The 23,842-nt window shown below is 37.3% G+C and overlaps 1 protein-coding gene across 1 annotated transcript in view; it reads left to right on the forward strand.

Moving 5' to 3' along the window:
* Nucleotides 1–6,124: 6,124 nt before the first annotated feature.
* The window catches only part of LOC150083641 (vacuolar protein sorting-associated protein 26C), a 46,907-nt gene continuing 29,189 nt past the window's right edge, over nucleotides 6,125–23,842 (forward strand). The window contains exons 1-2 of the mRNA XM_090377415.1: nucleotides 6,125–6,219; nucleotides 17,378–17,521. Coding sequence (XP_090233541.1) covers nucleotides 6,163–6,219; nucleotides 17,378–17,521 — 201 coding nt within the window. The 5' untranslated portion in view covers nucleotides 6,125–6,162. The remainder of the gene's footprint in view (nucleotides 6,220–17,377; nucleotides 17,522–23,842) is intronic.

The raw sequence follows: 23,842 nt of genomic DNA on the forward strand, positions 1-23,842 counted from the left end.
AGTGCATGCTCCCTTTCTCTGTCTTGTCATTATCAGCATGTTCGGGAGGCAACTAGAGGGAGTAATACTCTTGATTTGATTATCAGTAGTGATTCTTCATGCATTAACAATCTGCAGATAAAGAACCACTAGGTGGCAGTGATCACTGTTGGCTGAAGTGGGATTTACTCAAAGAGGTAACTACCATCAGGGGTAAAGGGAAGGTTTTTTGCTTTCGTAAAGGCGACTACGGTGGTCTGAAACAGTATTCAAATTCTATACGGTGGGACCAACTGATAATGTTACCAACAGCAAATTCAAAATGGGAGGTATTCAAAGAATTAATCTTGGAAGCTACTAGGCTTTACATCCCAACTGAGAAATATTGTTCAAGATTTAGGCCTAAATGGATGTCAGATGAACTAATGAGACATGTGGCAGAGAAGAAAAATGCATGGGATACATATAAATTAATGGGTGACATGGAAACCTGTTATTATTATTATAATTAGCTATATGGTGCAAGGAAGCCTGAGGCTTATGCTGCACTACCCAAAAAAAAAAAAAAAAAATTCCCAAGTTACCATGAGAGAGAGAGAGAAGACAATAAGCTGGTCTGTAAGCAAGTCACAAAGGAGATTAGGCAGGCAAAGGCAGATTATGAGAAATCTTTGGCAAAGGATGTAAAGTAAAACAGCAAAAAGTTCTTTATTTATGTAAACACTAGAAGGAAGAGGATGAATCGGATTGATCCACTTGATATTAATGGTTCAACTGTTGATGATCCTGCTCAGGTAGCTAACAAACTAAATGAGTATTTTGCATCTACATTCACACGTGAGGAGTTAATCAGGGAGGAAAAATGCCAGAGGTGAATTAAACTCTGGCAGTAACCTAGAGAATCTTGTAATAACTGAGAGGAAAGTGGAGGAGAAATTGGTGAAGATAATTATAAGAAAGTACCTGGGGTGGATGGGATCTATCCAGTTATATTAAAGGAGGCAGCAAAGGAAGTAAGCAAACCCTTAGCCATAATTATGAGAGCTTCCTTGGACTCAGGGGAGGTACCCATGGACTGGAGATGTGCAAATGTGCCCCCAATTCACAAAGGAGGATCAAAAGGCGACGCGAGTAACTATAGACCTGTTAGTTTAACTTTTGTTGCAGGAAAATTAATTTAGGAACTGGTTAAAGAAGCACTGCAGGATCATCTAGACAAGACTTCAGTTATAGCTCGGACACAGCATCGTTTTGTTAAGGGGAAGTCCTGTCTGCCCAATTTCATTGGATACTATGATGTGGTCGCAAAGGAACTGGATGCAGGGAATAACTTTGATATCATATATTTGGACCTTAGAAAGGTTTTGATACTGTTGTACATGAAAGACTGCTGCACAAATTGGAGCAGTGTGGCATTGGAGGCAAATTGCTGCTATGGATAAAGGGATGGTTGAGTGGGAGAAGACAGAGAGTGGTAATCAATGGACACTGCTCATCGTGGACTAATGTTATTAGTGGAGTCCCTCAGGGTTCAGTGTTGGGACCATTGTTGTTTTCTGTATTCATTAATGATATTGATGATGGTATATCAGGCTTAATGTCCACGTTTGCAGACGACACGAAGGTCGGCAGGGTTGTCAATGACACTAACGATAGTACGCTGCTGCAACAGGATCTAGAAAAGTTGAGGAGATGGGCTGTGAGGTGGCAAATGAAGTTTAACATTGACAAATGTAAAGTACTACATATGGGAAGCAGTAACCCCAGAGTAACGTATCAACTTTGTGTACTACACTGACAGTGGTGGAGAATGAAGAAGACCTGGGGGTAATTGTGCAGGCAGATATGAATTTTTCTGAGCAGTGAAGACGGCCTGCAAGAGTAGCTCATGGTGCCTTGTCAATGATATACAGGAATTTTTCTAGAAGGGATATGGAAGTCATTATCACTTTGTATAAGGCAATGGTCAGGCCGCACCTTGAGTACCGTAATACAGGTGTAGAGGCCTCATTTTAAGAAGGATGTAAAGCTATTGGAACGAGTACAGAGCAGGGCAACAAGATTAGTGAATGGAACGAAGGGTTGCTCGTACGAAGAAAGGCTTAAGTTTTGCAGGTTACAGTGTCTGGAGACTAGGCACCTGCGAGGTGATCTGATTGAGGTGTATAAAGCCTTGAATGGTTTGAGCATGATCAGTGCTGATGGGATTCTTCCTCTTGCTCAGAATAATCACCTGAGAGGGCATAAATTCAAATTGAGGAAAGACAGATGTAGGATAGATGTGCGGAAATTTGCCTTTAGCCAGCGGGTAGTTGGTTGGTGGAACAGACTTCCATTCCTTGTTGTGGAAGCTGATAGCCTAAATAAATTTAAGGCTCAGCTGGACAGGTATTTTCGAACGAACGGAGGGGTGAAGTGGAAGGGTTTTTTTTTTTTTTTTTTTGGCTGATGCTGCATAAGCTTGCTTTCCCGAATCACATGACTCTACTAATAGTAATGCTAATGCTAACTATAAATTCTGGTCACCTTCCAGATTGCAGAATGGTTCCACGTGATCTTCGACAACTGGACCAAAAGAGACAGACATCGGTCTCCCTTCACTTCTCGGTTCCACTTGGTGGCAGACCGGCGGATTGGTTGTTGTTATAGTAGGTTTTGGAGGGTTAAATTTACAGATAGTATATACGGAGCACTATAACTACGGTCATATTGCTCCATATATACTGTCTGTAAATTTCATGTGTTCTTGTCGATTTTCTGAACTAAAAACCCATGTTTCCGAATGAAAAATCATCCTCGCCTGACTAACTCAGCCACGTTGTGAAAAACGCCCATAAAAATTCCTCACATCATCGAGGGGACTCGAACTGAGGTCTTTTCCACCCGGTGCGAGGAGGATGGCGATTCTACCAACAAATAAAAGGCAATAAAAGATATTAGCATTAATATCTTTTATTGGCAATAAAAGATATTAGCATTAGTAGAGGTATATGATGCAAGAAAGCAAGCTTATGCAGCATCAGCCAAAAAAAAAAACCGCTCTCATTTCACCCCTCCGTTCGTTCCAATAGCTGTCCAGCTGAGCCTTAAATTTATTTAGGCTATCAACTTCCACAACAAAGGATGGAAATCTGTTCCACCAACCAACTACCCGCTAGCTAAAGGCAAACTTCAGCAGATCTATCCTACATCTGTCTTTTCTCAATTTGAATTTATGCCCTCTCAGGTGAATATTCTAAGCAAGAGGAAGAATCCCATCAGCATTGAGCATGCTCAAACCATTCAAAACTTTATACACCTCAATCAGATCACTTCACAGGTGCCTAGTCTCCAAACACTAATTTGCAAAACTTAAGCCTTTCTTCGTAAGAGCAACCATTTGTTTCGTTCACTAATCTTGTTGCTCTTCTCTGTACTCGTTCCAACAGCTCTACATCCTTCTTAAATTGAGGCCTCCAGACCTGTATACAGTACTCAAGGTGTGGCCTGACCATTGCCTTATACAAGGGAATAATCACCTCTTTATCCCCGCTAGAAAAATTCCTCTATATCATTGACAAGACACCATGAGCACTGCTCAGAAAACTTCATATCTGCCTGCGCAATTGCCCAGGTCCTTTTCGTCCTCTACCACTGTCAGTGTAGTACCACAGAGTTGATACGTTATTCTGGGGTTACGGCTTCCAATATGTAGTATTTTACTTTTGTCAATGTTAAACTTCATTTGCCACCTCTCAGCCCATATGCTCAACTTTTCTAGATCCTGTTGCAGCAGCGTACTGTCATTAGTGTCCTTAACAACCCTGCCAACCTCGTATCGTCTGCGAACTTGGACATTAAGCTTGATATACTATCATCAATATCATTAATGAATACAGAAAACAACAATGGACCCAACACTGAAACCTGAGGGACTCCACTAATAACATTAGTCCATGATGAGAAGTGTCCATTGATTACCACTCTCTGTCTTCTCCCACTCCACCATCCCTTTATCCATAGCAGCAATTTGCCTCCAATGCGACACTGCTCCAATTTGTTTAGCAGTCTTCCATGTGCAACAGTATCAAAAGCCTTTCTAAGATCAAAATATATGATATCAAAGTTATTCCCCGCATCCAGTTCCTTTGTTACCACATCATAGTATCCAATCAAATTGGTCAGGCAAGACTTTCCCTTGATAAACCCATGCTGTGTCTGAATTATTGCTGCAGGCCTGTCTAAATGATCCTGCAATGCTTCTTTAACCAGTGATTCCATTATTTTGTCACCCTTTGATCCCCTTTTGTGAATTTGAGATACATTTACACATCTCCAGTCCATGGGGACTTACCCCGAGTCTAAGGACGCTCTCATAATTATGGTTAAGGGTTTGTTTACTTCATTTACTGCGTCCTTTGATACAGTATAACTGAGTAGATCCCATCCATCCCGGGTGCCTTTTTTATGTTTATCTTCAACAATTTCTCCTCCACTTTCCTCCCAGTTATTACAAAATAATCCGGCTCATTGCCAGAGTTTAACTCAACTCTGGCATTTCTCTGCCTGAATAACTCCTGTTTGAATGTAGATGCAAAATATTCATTTAATTTGTTAGCCACCTGAGCAGGATCATCAACAGTTGAACCATCAATATCCAGTCGACCAATCTGATTCATCCCTTTCTTTCTAGAGTTTACATAGATAAAGAACTCTTTGTTGTTTTTCTTTGCATCCTTTGCCAAAGATTTCTCATAATCTGCCTTTGCCTGCCTAATCTCCTTAGTGACTTGGTTACAAACCAGCTTATATTTATCATAGGCTTCCATGTCACCCATTAATTTATGTATCCCATACATTTTTCTTCGTTGTCATGTCTCATTAGTTTATCTGACATCCATTTAGGCCTAAACCTTGAACAATATTTCTTAGTTGGAGTGTAAAGCCTAGTAGCTTCCAAGATAAATTCTTTGAATGCTACCCATTTTGAATTTGCTGTTGGTAACATCATCAGTTGGTCCCACCGTATAGAATTTAAATACTGTCTCAGACCACTGTAGTCGCCTTTACGACAGCAAAAAGTCTTCACTTTACCTCTGATGGTAGTTCTCTTTGAGTAAATCCCACTTCAGCACATTGTGATCACTGCTCTCTAGTGGTTCCTTTATCTGTAGATTCTTAATGCATGAAGAAGATATATATATTTGTTTGATAAAGCTAGAATGCCAGTAGATATTACATCTTATTTATCATATTTTAATAATATTTGATATTTTAAAAGTCAAACAACTTTTTATTTTATTTTATTTATTATTGGATAAAGGTCCCTGGAACAAAATAATGCACAAATACATGTGTGAAACCTGAAATATAATGCAACCTTTATGAGAAGCATGAGAATGACATTTAACTGAATATAATTTTTTCTTCCATTAATTTTTATTTTATTGCAAACAATTATTTTGAATTAGTTTGGAATAAAAATAAACAGAATTTTAAAAAAAAAAAGAAAGAAGTTCGATATGATCTTGGCTGAGCTAATCAAAACGAAACCATTGATTTCTTCTATTAGATCATTAAAAACATCTGTAATATATCCCGTGGATACTGGGAAACCAATAAATTCCATTTTAGGTTTTAATAAACATATTGGCCGTCAAAATTTAATTAAAGCTCGTGTAAAAATCCTTATTCAAATTACTGTATTATTATTATTATTATTATTAGCCATATGGTGCATGGAAGCCTGAGGCTTATGCTGCACCAGCCAAAAAAAAAATTTGAGTTACCCTGAGAAAGAGAGAGAGAGCAAGAGTCAGAAGTAGAAGGGAATCACCATGAAAGAGAAGAATGATGATATCCAGCTCAGGACCCTGAATGTGCCAAGCCCATACTCACTAGATGTGAGCTCCTGTGGTTCATACTGTATATTGATATGCATATGATGCATACATTCAATCTGACACTAAATCGTTCATTATATCCAAGTTGAAATGATCTGCTGAATTTACTTACCAAAGGTTATTTCTTGTGAACAAGAAATATCATTCAAGTTTTCATCATTATCAAAATTTTGAATTTCAATTTTGATGCATTCCACTAGACTCCGTCACATATAGCACTGTGGGTAAGCTGAATTGACAGCATTTTATTAAATTAACTTTAGGAACTTACGCTAGAGGGTGCTGATTGTTAATACCAAGCATGGGGACGAGTTTTGATATTCGTCTTAGAAAAGTTAATAAAACTTATCGCGAACAGGTAAATATGATGTGTCAGAAACTATATTTACTTATTCTCGTTAGCGATATGGGGAAATCGAAAGAAGGATTGAAGATTTATCGATGGATATATGTATTCGGGACAAAAATGAACAACTCCTCGTGGGGAAACTCCCATCCGTTTATCTCTTGTAAATACTTTGGGGCGATATTCATTCATTCATTTGATTAGCTAGATTTTGATTATAATTGGTGATTACTCCGATTGTTGTTTCTTTATGCTTGAATTGTGAGTGAATGGATGCGCAAGAATGTACCCTTAGCAAGATTTGCTTTTTTGCATCGTATGCCATTGCTGCTACTAATAATGTAAAAAATTTGGGTGGGTTTATTTTTTGTATATCCAGAAAATGAATGGAGAGACAACCCAATATTGAGAACGCCGAGTGATTTCTTAAAACAGGTATATTTCTCTGGAAAATAACATCAGATCAACCAAATGCAAGTTGAAAATAGAACTTATATTAGAAAATTGAAAATAGAATAGAAATGTGTAGTTTTTGTGCAGCATTTTTTGGGAATAGTTCGACATGACAATATGCACGTAGTGCCCATGTAGGCCGAATGTACGTATGCATGCATTGCAATGTATAAAACATTGTATAGATTTTTTTGATTTTTTTATTACACACCAAATTGTTTTAGGCAGCTGGTAAAAGATTAAATTTCTTAGCATGTATGCTACCCCGAGACAAGAAATGATGTTAAGCATGTGCAGCTGCACCCAGCCTTGTATAATTAAATTTATATGCTGTATGAATTTATTTTCACTAAAACTTTAAATAGAATAGGAAAACTGTATCAAGCATTGTGGTGCTTGTACATGTAAAAAGTGTGAAACACCACATCAAAAGAACTATAATGGATATATGGTGTTTCACACTTTTTTGTTCAGTACAGCATATGCACTGGTTTTAAAAGTAGCCATTGTCACTCTGTGCATAGAAATAGAGCTGTGCACATGCTCCACTTTTGGCAGAATGTCTGGTCAAGTTGTAATACAGCATCATTCTGCACTCATCATCCACTTCAGTATGTACTTCTGTGTCATAAACAGTGCTTGGAGAGCAACTATGCTGCTGCGGTTCTATTAAGACTTACAAAGATGAGAACGATACATTAATTTTATCCTTAAAATATTTTTTATTTGTCCCTTTCTCTAACTTAGGGGATGAGGCACTGATTTATTTTGTGGTGAGTAGTGGCGTCAATAGGAGGGGGGGGATCAGCTGCTCATTGAACCTGTTTTTGAAAGAGTATATGCTGTACCTATTATTTAATCCTGTATTGGTTGTACAGAAATGCTAAATTCCTCCGCATCCACCTGGAAAAATTTGAAAAATCAGCAGGAAATAATTCCAATTTGTTCATATTTTTTTATGCCACCTGTAATTTCAATATTTTATGAACACAAGTGTAAATCCATTTTCTATATTAAAAACACATTTTTAATTAATTTTTGAAAATTAAAACTCACTTTAGACCTGTTAGAGAACTAATGCAGTTTTAAAAACAGCACCCTTCAGCTTATGCTTTGATTCAAGGAGCATCCATCACTATTAGCAGTGTTCATAAAGTGTAAATGTTTCAGTTCATTTCCAGACAATGCATCAATGCCAGGGAGCATTACTGATTGGAGGAAAGTGTGTGGCAGTAGAGCAAAATTACTATCAATATCTCTTCATGACATGTGTCAGCCAACACCTGCATATTATTTTTAATTTAATCAAGAATTTTTATTGATTGTGTGATAACACTAGCCAACAAAAAATATTTTTTGTCATATCTCCGCAATGAAAATATATGATTTTGGGGGAAATAAACGTGCTGATTTCCAAAAATCACCATGAAAAGTCTATCATGTTTACATCAAAAGATGTACCAATGTTTAATGTTAAAATAAAGGGATATATACATATAATTCAAGTTTGTAATACAAGTATAAAAAAAATATTATACGTTCTCTATAATTATTTAATTTTGGAAAAAATACCCTAAATCACAGCATAATAGTTATACTTCAATAATATGCACTGAGGCGCCTCCGTAGCCAGGTGGGAAGGAGCAGCAGTGCGTAGCACACTCTTCTTGATTAGACCGGGGTTCGAGCCCGTCACCACCAAATACGGAGGATGCGGAAAGGTCAGGGAATGACCACCGCCCGGAGAAATATGGCCTTAGTTGCTAATGCTCCTAAAAACCAAATAACAACAATATGCACTGATGAGCCAAAACATTATGACCAGCGAGTCGTTATGCAAATCGAAGCAACTGCAGGTGAAGTACGGTGTGTGTGTGTGTGTGGGCCGGGACACAGTATAAAAAACACCTGATACTGAGCTCCGTTAATCAGTGTTACTCTTGTTCTTCAGATGGGAAAGGCAGTGGACTTAAGAGAGTTTGACAAAGGCCAAATTGTAATGGCCAGACGACTGGGTCAGAGCATATCCAAAATGGCATGGCTGGTGGGGTGCTCACAGTCAGCCGTGGCTAGTACCTACCGAAAGTGGTCCCGAGGAGGGGGAACCCATGAACCGCCAGCGAGGTGTTGGATGACCATGGCTCATCGATGCTCGAGGTGAGCAAAGGCTCTCTCCCGGATGGTATGTGGCAACAGAAGGGCGGCTGTGGCACAACTCTCCGGTAATTGGAATGCTGGTGATGGGAGTAATGTGTCACAACACACAGTACATCGAACCCTGCTGAAAATGGGGCTGCTTAGCCGCAGGCAGCTCTGAGTGCCCATGCTAACCACGGTTTACTGGTTACAGCACCTACAATGGGCACGTGAGCATTGAAACTGGACCTTGAGTGATTGGAAGAAGGTCATCTGATCTGTTGAATCACATGGACGGCCGGGTACGTGTGCGACGTTTACTTGGGGGAGTAATGGCACCTGGTTGCACTGTGGGATAAAAACAAGCTGGTGGCGGTCTGCTTTGGGCGATGTTCTGCTGGGATACCCTGGGTCCAGTCATCCATGTGCTGGGCACTCTGACATCTGCCACCTACCTAAACATCATTTCTGACCAGGTACACCCTTTCATGGCAACGATCTTCCCCCTCTGTCTTTCAGCAGGATGATGCACCATGCCACACCGCCCAGACTATTTGAGACTAGTTTGCGGAACACGGTGATGACTTCCAGGTATTGCCCTGGCCACCAAATTCCCCAGACATTAATCCCATCGAGCATCTGTGGTTTTGTGTTGGAACAGCAACTCCGATCTGCAGCGTCTCAACCATGGACCTTACAGGAGTTAAAGGATCTGCTGGTTATGTGTTGGTACCAGGTACCACAAGACATAGAAATCTTGTAGTGTCCATGCCTCCCTGGGTACAAGCTGTTTTGGCTGCACGTGGAGGACTAACATCATATTAGTTAGGTGGTCATAATGTTTTGGTTCATCAGTGTATAATCAGCATGCCTGTAATTGTCCTTAAATATGTTTGCTACTAAGGGATTTTCTCTTGTATTCCTGCTTACTCTCCCTCACAAGGAACCAGCAGTAATCCCACATCATTACAGAATCCCAGCCACCATGATATCGCTTTTCCATTGTGGAAATATCTTGATGAAACCTCTTCCTTGTTCATCACTTATATCTCCCAGATTTTTGGGGGAAAATTCGAGATGGGAATGAAGAAAATGAATTTTCACAGCCAATGTTTTTGTAGCACTCAAGTAAATTAGACACCAACATTTCATAGTTTTCTTCTTTCCTATTACTCAAAAAACCATGTTCTACCACCTTAAAACATCACAAAGCTGCCTATTCAACCTCTTTTAACTGGATTTCAAACACGTTGTTTTTCAGGAATTCCCTAATTTAAGGTCCTATGAAAATTCCTTCCCTAAATTTTGGCATATATTAAATTAGGAAACATACTTCTCAAGTATGCAAATCTGTTACCTATCATTATTTAGTCCCTTCACAAAATTTTTCATTAATCCAAATTGGATGTGCAAGGGTAGAAGAAGAACCTTGCTTGATTACACTGAAGTAATATATTTTACATTACATTGTCCTGGTATGAATTCGTCCTGCTTGTCCCAATGTTGCACAACATAACATTCTTCTGTCTCGTGGCTGTCCCACAAACACAAAAAAACAACTATTTTGCTACCCTCCCCCCCTGCAAACCAACAAGCAAACCTTAAGATTATTGCATATGCTCTAACCATAATCCTGGTATTTTATAGCATGTAGAACCTTAGACATGCTTTCATAACTTTCTTTAAGTCTAACTGATTGAAACACAGGAACTAATGGAAATTCATTGCCATTATGAAGCAAAACTGCTTTTAAACTTATGTTTTGAGGATATATTTACCTCAATACTTGGAAAATTTTGTCACAGCCTAAAAAAATCCTCACCAAAAAAGGCTCAGTGTGCTCTCTTCAAATTGTAAATTGTTGCATTGGAATTTGAATCTAAGAACCATAGGTAGAAGTCTGATTATGTTTATCACAAGAAAACCGAGGCCAGTATCAATTGCTAAAATTAAGAGGATTAGCATCTGTTAAAATTAATCAGTATATCGTACATTACTGGCTAGATTATTCAAAATTGGCATATTTTGGTAAAACGTTAACGCCCTCTATATTAATGACTGTGACATGATGTTGAAACTGTCATGATGATTTTTGAAATCTACGCATAAAAATTGGTTAAAAATAGCATTTAAGTTCTTGGAGGTAAAAATCGTGTTGGCTAGTGATAGACATTTCTAGAATTTTTCTGCAACTAATTCAAAGAAACTTTTCAACAAGTATTAGGAGTTTCAGCTGTGGAGGGAGTAGATGAAGCATAAATTGCTGTTAGTTGCACAGGATTGATTCAACCCTGTGCGACAAATACAGCGTTAAATGTTATGAGGACAGGGCTAGCAAGGATTTTTTTCCTGTTTCCAATACCAGTTCTCTCGATGCCATTTGTGATAGTTTTTTTTTTTTTTTGTAGTTATTTCACTCCATAGTTGCTCTTCTAGTAGAGAATCCAGTGTATCACCATATGCACATAATTGACTGAATTATGTGTTGACCTAAGCCTTATACACTGAGTGGCCACTTTATTAGGTATTTTACCTAATAATGAGTTGGTCTCCCTTTAGTCTTAAGAACAACCTGAATTCATCATGGCATGGACTCAGTGAAGTATCAAAAAGTATGCCACAGGAATTCCAGTCCAGGTTGACTTAATTGTTTTTCACAGTTGCAGATTGAATTGTTGTGGATCTATACTCCAAAGAGCTTGTTCCACCTCCTCCCACAGGTTCTCAGTTGGATTGAGATCTGATAAATGGGAAGGCCATTGCAATAAGCTGAATTCACTCTTATGTTGGTGAAGCCAGTTTTGTACAATTCTGGCTTTGTGACATGGTATATTATCCTGTTGGAAGAATCCATTCACAGATGGTTCCCCTCTAGCCATGAAGGAATGCACCTGGTCTGAAACAATTTCCAGATAACTTGCAGCATCCAAAATATACATAAACAGAGGCGCAATTACACCACAAAAACACTCTATACCATTACATTGCTACCACCACTTATGCTGTTTGCCATATTCGGTCCTCCATCAGTATGAAGCGTCGTTAGCTGGGATTCATCAGACCAGGCAACATTTTTCCAGTCTTTGAATGTGAGAACAGTGGAGAGTAGAGGATTGGAAAACTGTACAGTTATGATCTGAGCCCACTACAACTATACCTTCATGTTTTTTGTTGACAGGAGTGGAACCTGGTTCAGTCTTCAGAAGTGATACCCAATCTGTGACAGGGTATGACAAATGAATTCTGAAATGTGTTGTTTGGTTACCACCCTTTGGCCTCTTGCATTAATGAGCTGCGTGACCACAGGATGCTTTTTTTTTTTTTTTGGCTGGTCATTATTTGGTTATTGGACCAATCTCAATATACCTAAGACAGTCATATGCATTCAGTGTCAGAGATACTGATATCAGGCTGTCTAGCACTGACAACAATACCACATTCAGTCACTTAAATCTTTCTTCTTGCTCCTTCTCACACTGAATTACACATGCAGCATTCCTATATATCTGTTAACCTGCTTTATATTGTGTGATGTGAACATTTTGCTCTTACTGAAGGACCACTGCATTTAATGTAAAGGGTAGATGTATCTAATGAAGTGGTCACTCAGTATATATGAACCACATGCACAGATAGAATGAATATCATACAGCAGATTGTATATCTGCCCAAGAAAGATAGATACCTGGTTGGCACTTTGCCAGAAATGTTCTGTTTCTCTAATGGATGGAGTTGACATAATAAAAGTCAACTAAAACAGTATTTAAGTTTATTCTCCTAATATCTTATTTATTTATATAAAAGACTCCAATGTATTAATTAATTTTTTGTATCTAGTCAAACTTTCATTACTGCTTTAAACCTAACTTCCATATTTTACATAATGTGTATATACTTTTAAGTTTTCCACAGCAAGACTGTGGTCTATCTTACTTGGCCCAACAATAGCGTCTAGTGAGGAAGTACAGGTATATGTTGCTTATAAGATTATTAGGCAACACAAAGGACCAATCAGCTGAACCTTACGTGCTTTGGTCTTTCCTGCCAGGTTTGAATCAGATTTGAAATTTCATGACTTGCAATGTATTCTTTGGCTATTAGGGCTCTAGTTCAGAACCCAGAGCTGTAAGTACAATGATGAAACAAAAGTTGCAAACAGCTTAGGGGATTATCACTTTCTAGTAGTGCCTGCACAGGATTCAAGATCAGGATTCAAGTGACCTGTGGGGTCACTGCACCTATTGAGACCCTCTTATATATCCTGCTACTAGGTTAAGGTATAAACTTACCCCCCCCCCCCCCCCGTTCACATAGTTAACAATTTACACTGGGAAATGTATGGGTTGCATGCCAGTTGAGATAATTCTGTGCACACTACCATGGCATTCCAAGTATCTGACTCAATAAGCATAATTTTCGAATGCTGATATGCATCACCCAACCTCCAGTGATGGTTACTCCTAGCAAAGTTATTCCCATTTAAGGGGTAAATGATAAGTTTGTCTCCTAACTATGAAAGAAAGTAACTAATGACAATTGATATTTAGTTGTACACATAATTTCCTCTAACATGAATACACTTTTTACAGTGATCATTCAGCATTGTTTTTCCTTGTTTGTAGAAGGTTATGTCATGGGGCTCCAACCAATCTGAACAAATAGAAGTTTGAGGATGAGAAATCTAAGAAAGAAGGGTGTGAGAAGGGCAGAGGTGATGAACAGTTCATCCTGTGACCCTTACAGCTCTAAATTTATTTCAGTTTTTCACCCCAGTATTAAACAATTGTTGCCCAAGGCAACAATTTAAACCACAATCTGATTATAGCCACTGGAATGTGTGACTTGTGAGATGGTGCATTGTACTGATGAAAGAGAACTCTTCTGATAAATGATAAACAGTCCATGTCTTTTGACTTTTTCACCAAGTTGTCTTATTTAGTTATAATTTTGCTCTCCTCTGATATCATATTGTATTTCCAAGGAAGTCCACCATTATTGCACCTATGCTCTTACAGAAGACAGGTTAACACCTTTCCAGGTGATTTGGATATTCTTCAAATATCCAAATTGCCATATATAGTTGAAGAGAAAGATGTTTTATGTGGAACATTTTGAAATGCCCTTTGGGAAGAGTGAGAAAAGCTGCCTGATATGTCATGTGTACCAGAAATGAGAGAAAAAAATAAAAATTATGGGTATACTTGCATACCCTTGAATATCTGGAATGCAAGTATACCCATAAAAAAATTATGGGTATACAGTACTTGCATTCCAGATATTCATATAGCCAGTATTGTAGCAGTTTATGATGCAAGGAAATGATTATTTGCATGCAGTTATTTGTTTGGCTAAATTCTGCTTTAACTTCCCATGACTTGGTTTTGTACATGCACTTTTTTTTTTTCTTCCTTTCTGAATTTGGGAGCTGGATCATATCCTTCTGTGTGCCTTTCCCTGACAATTTTCTTGAAATGACAATGCAGTGTTTTCTGTTTTTGTTTTTTGATTTACTGTAGATTAGAAAATGTTAATTTTTTAGTTTGCATCTAATAGTTTACATGAATTAGTTTCATCCAGGGTGGCCATATTTTGAAAATTGGTAACCAGGACAACTTGAAACAAAATGTGTAGCATAGCATGTTTTCCTTCAAAAAGTAAAATAAAAATATAAAATTACATTTTTTTTTATCAATCAATCAGTCATAGTATTTATTTGTTATATGATTGTTGTTAATATGTATTTGTCCAGTTATTTTAAAAATAGCAAGGAAGACTCCTTTTACTTTATATATTTTTCTTTAGATTTTGCTAGTTTTTAAATTTCTTCTCCTTCTGAAGATTTTAAAAAGGTTTTAAATTCTGAACAGGACATGTTATAGTTTTCTTTCTCCATAAGTTCAGCTTCTAAATCTTCTAATAAAAGATGGTTTCTCTCTTTCCGCCAAGCAGTTTTTATTAACTGAAAACTCTTTCTGATGAAGAATTTGAATGTGGAATGATTAATATAGAGCTTACAATTTGAGACAAATTATTTGCCTCTGGAAATTTTGAGAAAAATTGCACTCATTTTTTATCGACACACATTTTCTTTTCTTCATTACTCAGTGATGAACAAAATGCTTTAGACTTTCTCATTTTTCTCTTTTTATTAGAATTAATTTCGGAGACTAGGCACCGGCGAGGTGATCTGATAGAGGTGTATAAAGCCTTGAATGGTTTGAACATGCTGAATGCTGATGGGATTCTTCCTCTTGCTTAAAATAATCACCTGAGAGGGCATAAATTCAAATTCAGGAAAGACAGATGTAGGATAGATGTGCAGAAATTTGCCTTTAGCCAGCGGGTAGTTGGTTGGTTGCCGGAACAGACTTCCATCCCTTGTTGTGGAAGTTACCATTAGCATTAGTAGAGGCATATGATGCAAGAAAGCAAGCTTATGCAGCATCAGCCAAAAAAAAAAAAAAAAAAAAAAACTCACTTCCACTTCACCCCACCGTTTATTCGAAATACCTGTCCAGCTGAGCCTTAAATTTATTTAGGCTATCAACTTCCACAACAAGGAATGGAAGTCTGTTCTACCAACCAACTACCCGCTGGCTAAAGGCAAATTTCCGCACGTCTATCCTACCTCTGTCTTTCCTCAGTTTGAATTTATGCCCTCTCAGGTGATTATTCTGAGCAAGAGGAAGAATCCCATCGGCATTGAGCATGCTCAAACCATTCAAGGCTTTATACACCTCTATCAGATCACCTCGCTGGTGCCTAGTCTCCAGACACTGTGATTTGCAAAACTTAAGTCTTTCTTTGTAAGAGTACCCCTTTGTTCCATTTACTAATCTTGTTGCCCTTCTCTGTACTCGTTCCAGCAGCTCCACATCCTTCTTAAAATGAGGCCTCCAGACCTGTATACAGTACTCAAGGTGTGGCCTGACCATTGCCTTATACAAGGGAATAATCACCTCCTTATCCCTGCTAGAAAAATTCCTGTATATCATTGACAAGACACCATGAGCTACTCTTGCAGCCCATCTGCACTGCTCAGAGAACTTCATATCTGCCTGCACAACCACCCCCAAGTCCCTTTCATTCTCTACCACTGTCAGTGTAGTACCATAGAGTTGATACGTTGCTCTGGGGTTGCTGTTTCCCATATGTAGTACTTTACATTTGTCAATGTTAAACTTCATTTGCCACCTCTCAGCCCATCTGCTCAACCTTTCCAGATCCTGTTGCAGCAGCATAGTGTCAGTAGTGTCCTTGACAACCCTGCCAACCTTTGTATCGTCTGCAAACTTGGACATTAAGCTTGATATACCATCATCAATATCATTTATAAATACAGAAAACAATAATGGACCCAACACTGAACCCTGAGGGACTCCACTAAACGATGAGCAGTGTCCATTGATTACCACTCTCAGTTGATAGCCTAAATAAATTTAAGGCTCAGTTGGATAGGTATTTCGAACGAACGGAGAGGTGAAGTGGAAATGTTTTTTTTTTTTTTTTTTTTGGCTGATGCTGCATAAGGTTGCTTTCTTGCATCATATGCCTCTACTAATGCTAATTTTTAACACATCCGTTAGATTCCAATAAGAATTAATTAAAAATACGTAAAATCAATAAATTAAGTTTTTTCCTCTCTTATTGGGATAAATGATGGTATTATCGGGAAGCGGGACTTGCAGTTCTAAATTGGGACAATCCTAGCCATATAAGGATGGTTGGCCACCCTGGTTTCATCCTATTTTGTAAATGTATAGAGACTGTAAAAAATACATGTTCCCAGATGGACGAAAATGAGAAGGACCCCTGTGCTGGGTGGTGGCTGAAATTAGGTTCATTGTACTAATAGTAAATATTTTTCTGGAATTGTCCTGTGCACAATTACTTCTAATTTGTGAGGTGAAAAACCAGATGAATGATAGAAGTTGAGAAGGGGATGGTTATAATAGAAGAATTGAGAGAGAGAAATTTAGCTTGAGAAATTTAGAGCAGCAAAGAATTTTATTTATTATGATTTTCTTATTTATTATGAAAATCATAACAAATAAAAGACAGTTTCCAATTCAAGGAAAGAAGTTAAATTAGATTTTAATCATGAGTAGTTGTTCCATATAAAGATGTAAGTAAGGAGGAACAGGAACAAGTAAGTTATTTTATCTACCAGTGGCTTAAGCCACTGGTAGGAAAAATAACTAATGAGTGGAGTAGAAGGTTTTCAACAATGAGGACTCTCCAAATAAGGAACTCTACCAATTGGAGATGGGGCACGTTTGAATATAGTCTACCTGAAATGGCAAACTATTACACATCCCACTGATGTGTAATTGCAAAATTTCTGCTAGTTTAACATAAGGGGATGAAAAATCAAATAAACATTAATCATTTTTTGTTGAGGAGGAAATAAACTGATGTTGAATTACTTATATAACAAATATAGAGTAGTTAAAGAATAAATGTGAAGACATTTTGAGAATTTAGTTAAAATGATGGTATTAATGAACGTAGTAAAAGTTAAGAATATAATAAAATGGAAATTCTTTCTATATTGTATATTTAATTCTGTTTGTTTCAACAGGAAGATATTGCAGGAGTTATTGTTATTGACAGCAGAAGTGAATTTAAACATGAAGGTATATTGCTTACGATGGAGGGAAATGTTACCATGCAACTCAGTGCTAAAAATGTTGGCATTTTGGAAGCATTTTATAGTTCAGTTAAGGTAAGAATTACAAATATAGTCTGTTTTTCATGTTATATCTTAATTAAATCATGTTTGGCATTCACATATACCTGGCAAATATATATATATATGTGCCTATATGCATGCCTAAATATATACCCTTATATATACAGGCCCAGGAAAGGTTAGGATATATATGCCCCAATATGCACAATTAGCAGTCATCCCCCCACCCCCCTTTCTCTCCTGTCTGTCTTTTCTGTACACACTTGCTCAGCATGTTAAAATTCTGTTTTCCTTATGTTAAAGTGGCACCATGTTCCAGATATTCATATAATGTCAGCATTTGATGACTTAACCAGTACTCCAAATGAATTCATCATATTTATTTATTATGCTCCTAACATCAGGGTATAAGTAAGTTTCTTCTGCTGAACTCTTAACAGCCCATATAATTGCATGTCACGTATTATCCCCAGCTGGCCTTATGATAACCCCCCCCCGCTTTCCACTTGTTAAGTTGGCATCTAATAGATGCCATATAATGATGGTGTTTATATTTTTTGTCATCAGTGGAGTATATCATGCTGAATCATAAATTATTCATTAACTTACCCATTCCTTTTGGTGGAGGGGGTATCATAGTAGCTACCACAGTAGTTATGATCACCATTCCTCTATACTAGTGTTCCGCAACTGGTGTGCCACCACAGGTGTGCTGCAAACTTTGCTGAAGCTGTATTAAATTTGCTGATACCTGTAAATAATACTATATGTATTATGATTAGAAATTGACAACTGAGAACTTTTACTTATTGTAAGAAATTAACTGTGCATTATTTACTCCCAGTTATAGTGTTTATATATGTTTGTAATGCTACTCGTTATTTTTCACAATACACCATTTTTACTGAAACACAATGTTGTTCGTGTGGGACAGTAAATTATTTTTCGCGTGGATATCCATCACTCGCTTTCTAAAGTTATTTGTGTGTTTGCCTTTCCAATATTTATCGTTTTGTTGTTGCCCTGACTGAAATAAGATGCCGCTTGTTAAAGTTAGATACTTACGTGCTGTTCCTTAAAAGTGTAAGGATTAGCAAAACATCCTCTGTCTTTTATTATTTTATTGGCTTGTTTTGATATTTGTCTCTACTTCAACTTTATTACTTTGGATATTTGTCTCTACTTCAACTTTATTACTTTGTTCCTGTGCCGATGCACCCACCCTTTGTTATAAGAAATATTTTAAAGCGATAGATGTAACCCTCCCTCTGTTCGAAGAGTATTACTTTCAGTTTCCTCACAGCTGTGCTCTGAAATAGTCAGAAAACTGTGATTGCGAGCCATAACATTGTTGATTTTCTTTTTTTAACAGTGGACAAGTTACTGGTAAAGAGTATTCTGTCCAAGAGTGCAAGTACTGAAAGTGCCGAGCTCGACAAAAAGAAACTAAAATTAGTGTGCAGACGGTACAGTGATAATTATTAGTCTTTTGGATTTTTCTGGTGTGGTGATAAAACGTGCCCAATCCCCGAGTGTCTCGTGTGCGGAGAAAAACTGAGCAATGCTACTATGGTTCCCAAACTGAAACAGCATTTCTCACAAAACATTCTTCTGTGGCGTGCAAAGGTATAAATTATTTTCAATGGTTGTTGCAACAAAACAGGTTTTCGTGACTTCGTCAGTATGTATTTCAGAAAAAAGGACAGGAAGCTAGCTATAAAGTAGCCGAACTTATCACAAAGGCCAAGGAGCCACACATAGTTGAAACTTTGTTAATGCCGGCTTGTAAAGAGATGATGAAAAGTCTTGGGACCAGAAGCTGCTAATGAAATTTCAAAAATTCACTCTCAGCTGACACAATCAGTCGCCGAGTCAGTGATATGTCCAGTGACATTGAAGGAGAAAATCAACAGCAGTTAGAAGTTCTCACTTCAGATCGCTGCATCCACAGATGTTAGTGGTCACGCTCAACTTCTTGCCAAAATTCGGTTCATCGATGGAGATGTAATTGCAACAAATTTCTCTTTTCGCAAAGTACTACTCGAGTGATCCACCGGTGAAGAAATATTTCATGTTACTAATGAATATATGCTCTAAAATGAATTAAATTGGAAGGATTGTGCTAGTATTTGCAGAAGGAGCCGCTTCCATGACAGGTCGAGTTAAAGGCTTTGCAGCTAAAGTGAGCAAAGTGAATCCTGACATACGATGTGACCATTGTCTTATTCACTGTGAAGCCATTGTTGCCAAGTCTTTGCCATCTGCTCTGAAAGTTGTGCTGGACGAAGTAGTAAAAGTCGTTAACTTCATCAAGTTGCAGCCTGTCAGTTCGCAGCTCTTTTCCGTTTTGTATCAGGAAATGGGATCTGAACACACCACACTCCTCCTACATATAGAAGTATGGTGGTTGTCACATGGTAAAGTGTCAACGTGCCTTTTTGAACTTATGGAGGAGGTACAGACGTTTTTAATAGTTGAAGGGCATGAGTATGTAGAGTTATTTGCAGATGATGAATGGGTGACTAAGTTGGCATATCTTTCTGATATTTTCGTTCACTTCAATGAGCTGAATCGAAAAATGCAAGGCAAGAACGAAAATCTTTTTACGAGTATGGATAAGATTCAAGGCTTTCAGAATAAGCTGGATTTGTGGATACAATGCATTGCAAATGGGTTATTTGAGATGTTCCCAACTGTATGGCCACTTGCTGCTGGTAATAATGTGGTGATGGACTTCATCAAAGAACATTTAGATAACTTGCAGCAGGAGTTCAAGGATTATTTTGGAAGAGCATTGAAGATTTCAACTTGATTTGTGATCCATTTGTTGTAGATACAAAATCTCTTCCGATGAATGTACAAGCGGAACTAACAGATCTGAAGGCAGACAGAACATTGCTATTAAAACATTGTGAAGTGTAATTGGACACATTTTCGTTGTCAATAAGGAAAGAATACCCGGCTAGCTCCGAGATGGCAGTTAATATACAGTAAACCCCCGCTATTCGCGGTTTCGCGTATTTGCAATCGCCGATTTAATATAAAATGAAACCTAAAAAAATGTGAATTTTAAAGCGCCGTGAATATTTTCCGCCATAAAAAAACATGGGCGTGGCTAAAATTCTTTCCCGGTCAAAACAGTGCTCAGGGAGTGGGGGGAGAGGGGTGACAAAATTGCGAGCATGGATGTTTCTCGCTAATCCTTGTTCAGTATGTGTTATGCGCTTGTTATGGAAGGTTTCGTCGTTTGCTTTTAATTTATATGCTTATAAATTGAATAAATTTATCAATTTATAAATTGATATGCTTACAAAAATGATAAATCTACCGTTCTGCAGTGTAAAACAGACTTTTTCGAGTGTGTTAACAGAAGAAAGTGACTTTATTGTGGACAAGTTCTTTCTAACCCCTACAAAAATATGGCTACGAATAACAAGAGAAATGTGAAAATATCAAAGAAGGTGATGACATTAGTGAATAAAATCGAGTTATTAGATAAAATTTCTAATGGTGAAAGTGTCTCCTCAGTGGCAAAACATAAAATCAATGAGTCAAAGGTACGATCAATCAAAAAATCGGAAGAAAAAATCCGCCGTAGTGTCCGTGAAAATGCGCTAATTGCTTCAAAAATTTGCTCTGTAACTCGTGATGTTAAATTAGAAGAAATGGAAAAAGGTTTAAATCTGTGGATAGAAGACCGAACTCAAAATAAAATTCCGTTAAGTTCACTCATCATTCGTGAAAAGGCAAAACTCCTTTATCAACATTTAGTGAAACAGGTGATAGCACTGGCGGGATAAGTTTTTTAGCTAGCAAAGGCACTGGTTTGAAAGATTTGTTTGAAATTTCTAATAAATATTACATTTAATATTAAATTATTTCTTATTTTCATTTCGATGCCATATGCTTGCATTTCACTATGTACTACATAGTCATTATGAAGGTACATATAATACACACATAGACAAAATTTTAGACTAGTTTTTCTTATATATTTCATTCTTTGGAAAGGAACCCCTTTATTACTATGGGAGCCATAACTCAGTCTTCGCGTTTTCAGTATTCGCGACATTTCTCAGGAATGTAACTCCCGCGAATAGCGGGGGTTTACTGTATTACCATTTTCAACTACATATTTGTGTGAACTGCTCTTTTCAACCTTGACTGAAATTAAAACATCAAAGAGGGAGAGACTCAGATCTGTTGATGAAGAAATGAGACTTCCATTGTCAATGATTCGCCATGCATCAGCTGTGTGTGTTCAGCAAAGCAGACAAGTATCACATTGAAGGTATGCGTAGTTATTTGGCTTTAACACTAATAGAATTTTTATTATTATTATTTTATTTATTTTTTTTTTTTGCGTTACTTTTGTACAGTGATTTAGGGTTCATAAAATGTTAATATATGCAGGAGCCAATTTCCGTTGGATTGTAGGAACAATAATAATTGATTCTATTGTGACTTATAGCATATTCATATATTAACATTGCCATAAACTATGCTTTTTGGGGGATTAAGATTTTGATGTGCTGCGTTGTGTCATGGATAACTTAAGGTGTGTTGTGAAGGGACAAAGTTGTGGAATGCTGATCTATACCATGTAGAAAAGGCCTGGATTCAAATCCCATCATGACAGTCTAAATTTTTAATGTATGTGTTTTTTTTTTTTTTTTTTTTTTTTTTATTGATGTGCATAATTGAAAGGTCATAATCAATTATTTCAATTATAGCAACTCAATTTCTTATTTCAGTTATACTCATATCATTTGAATGATTCTTTCAATTAAGAAAAATTGTTCACTTATTTCATTAGTCTATATCATGCAAATGATATAAGTGAATGAGTAGTAATTATAACTACTAATCATTTGGTTATTTAGATTATTGAAATCTCTCGATTATTGCTCATCGTTTTTTTTTTTTTCACACAGTGACACAGTTAATGTGTTTCAGCAAGGGTTGCATTGTTTTATCTCCCAGAAATGTGAGCGTTTTTTTTTTGTTTTTTTTTTTTTTTTGTAAGGCAAACTGACAAATGCCAAAGTATGTGTGCAGTTATGGACACAAGTACTGATGCTTCACAACCTTAGCTGTCTTATCGTTTAACATAAAACCATAATATCCATATAGGTAGGTATGTGGATGGATAGCATCCATGCCAAATTATAGTGTATCAATAGCATCCATGCCAAATTATAGTATATCATAGATATACTATCCGATAATTTCACCTATTGTACCTTTCATATGTATTTTTCTGAAAATTTTGTTTTGGCAAATACATTAGTTGGGGTGAAAAGCCAGATAATTGAAGGGAGTAAGGTATAAAAGAAGAATGAATGAAAAAATGATACAGAACAAAAAATTTCTAGCATTGTGTAATGGAATAAATCATATATATCCTAATGAATAAAAGACAGTTTTGAATTAACAAAAAAAAAAGCTAGGTATGGAACATTAAAAAAAAAAAACAAATTGGCATGTAATAGATGAAGCATGAATAGAGGTGGCCCCGATTTTTCTTTGCAATTCATAGAGTGCTCTTTGAAAGTGATAGTCTTATTTTGTTGTCATTTTCTTCCGTTTTGTTCGCTTAAAGTGGTTCTTTGCCTAAAAAGTCTGACGTAAGAACCCAGAAAGGGAATGTACATTTCTTTTTTTAGTATTTATATTAAATACTAACTTTAATAACCGCTTGGTCACTGGTTGCACCGCTCCTCCCTCCACATGGCGAGGCCGGTAACCTGGAAGAAGAAGTCCCTCTCCCAGGACTAAAAGGAGTAAACATGGTGATATACATAAATTAATTCACAACTACAAACCTCTTGCAATGTGCTTGCAAGAAACTAATTTGACATCTCTAGTCTCAGTTTCGATCAAAAATGACACTGTATTCAGACTCCAATAGCGCTCATGGAGGAGTAGTGATACTCGTAGATTCAAGCATCCCCTCCAGACACATTCCATTACAAACATCCTTAGAAGCCATTGCCACATGTGTTGTTAGTGGTATTACTCTGACATTGGTTTCAATTTATCTTCCGCCTAATCATCAATATACTATTCAGGAACTCAAAGATCTTGTTATGCAGTTACCATCTCCATTTTGTTTACTAGGAGACTTTAATGCACATCATCCATTATGGGATTCCCCCACCTCAGACAGATGAGGTAAGCTTATTGAAATGCTGATCAATAGACAGAATTTAACATTACTAAATACTGGATCTCCCACATATGTGCATCTCCCTACAGGTTCAACATCTGCAATAGACCTTTCCATTTTCCCCCAGTCCTCTTTCCAAGTATACATTGGATAATTCTGAGTGATCCTTATAGCAGCGACCATTA

Source organism: Mastigoproctus giganteus, chromosome 7, assembly GCF_048544385.1.
Source record: "Mastigoproctus giganteus isolate SK-2022 chromosome 7, ASM4854438v1, whole genome shotgun sequence".
Lineage (NCBI taxonomy): Eukaryota > Metazoa > Arthropoda > Arachnida > Uropygi > Thelyphonidae > Mastigoproctus > Mastigoproctus giganteus.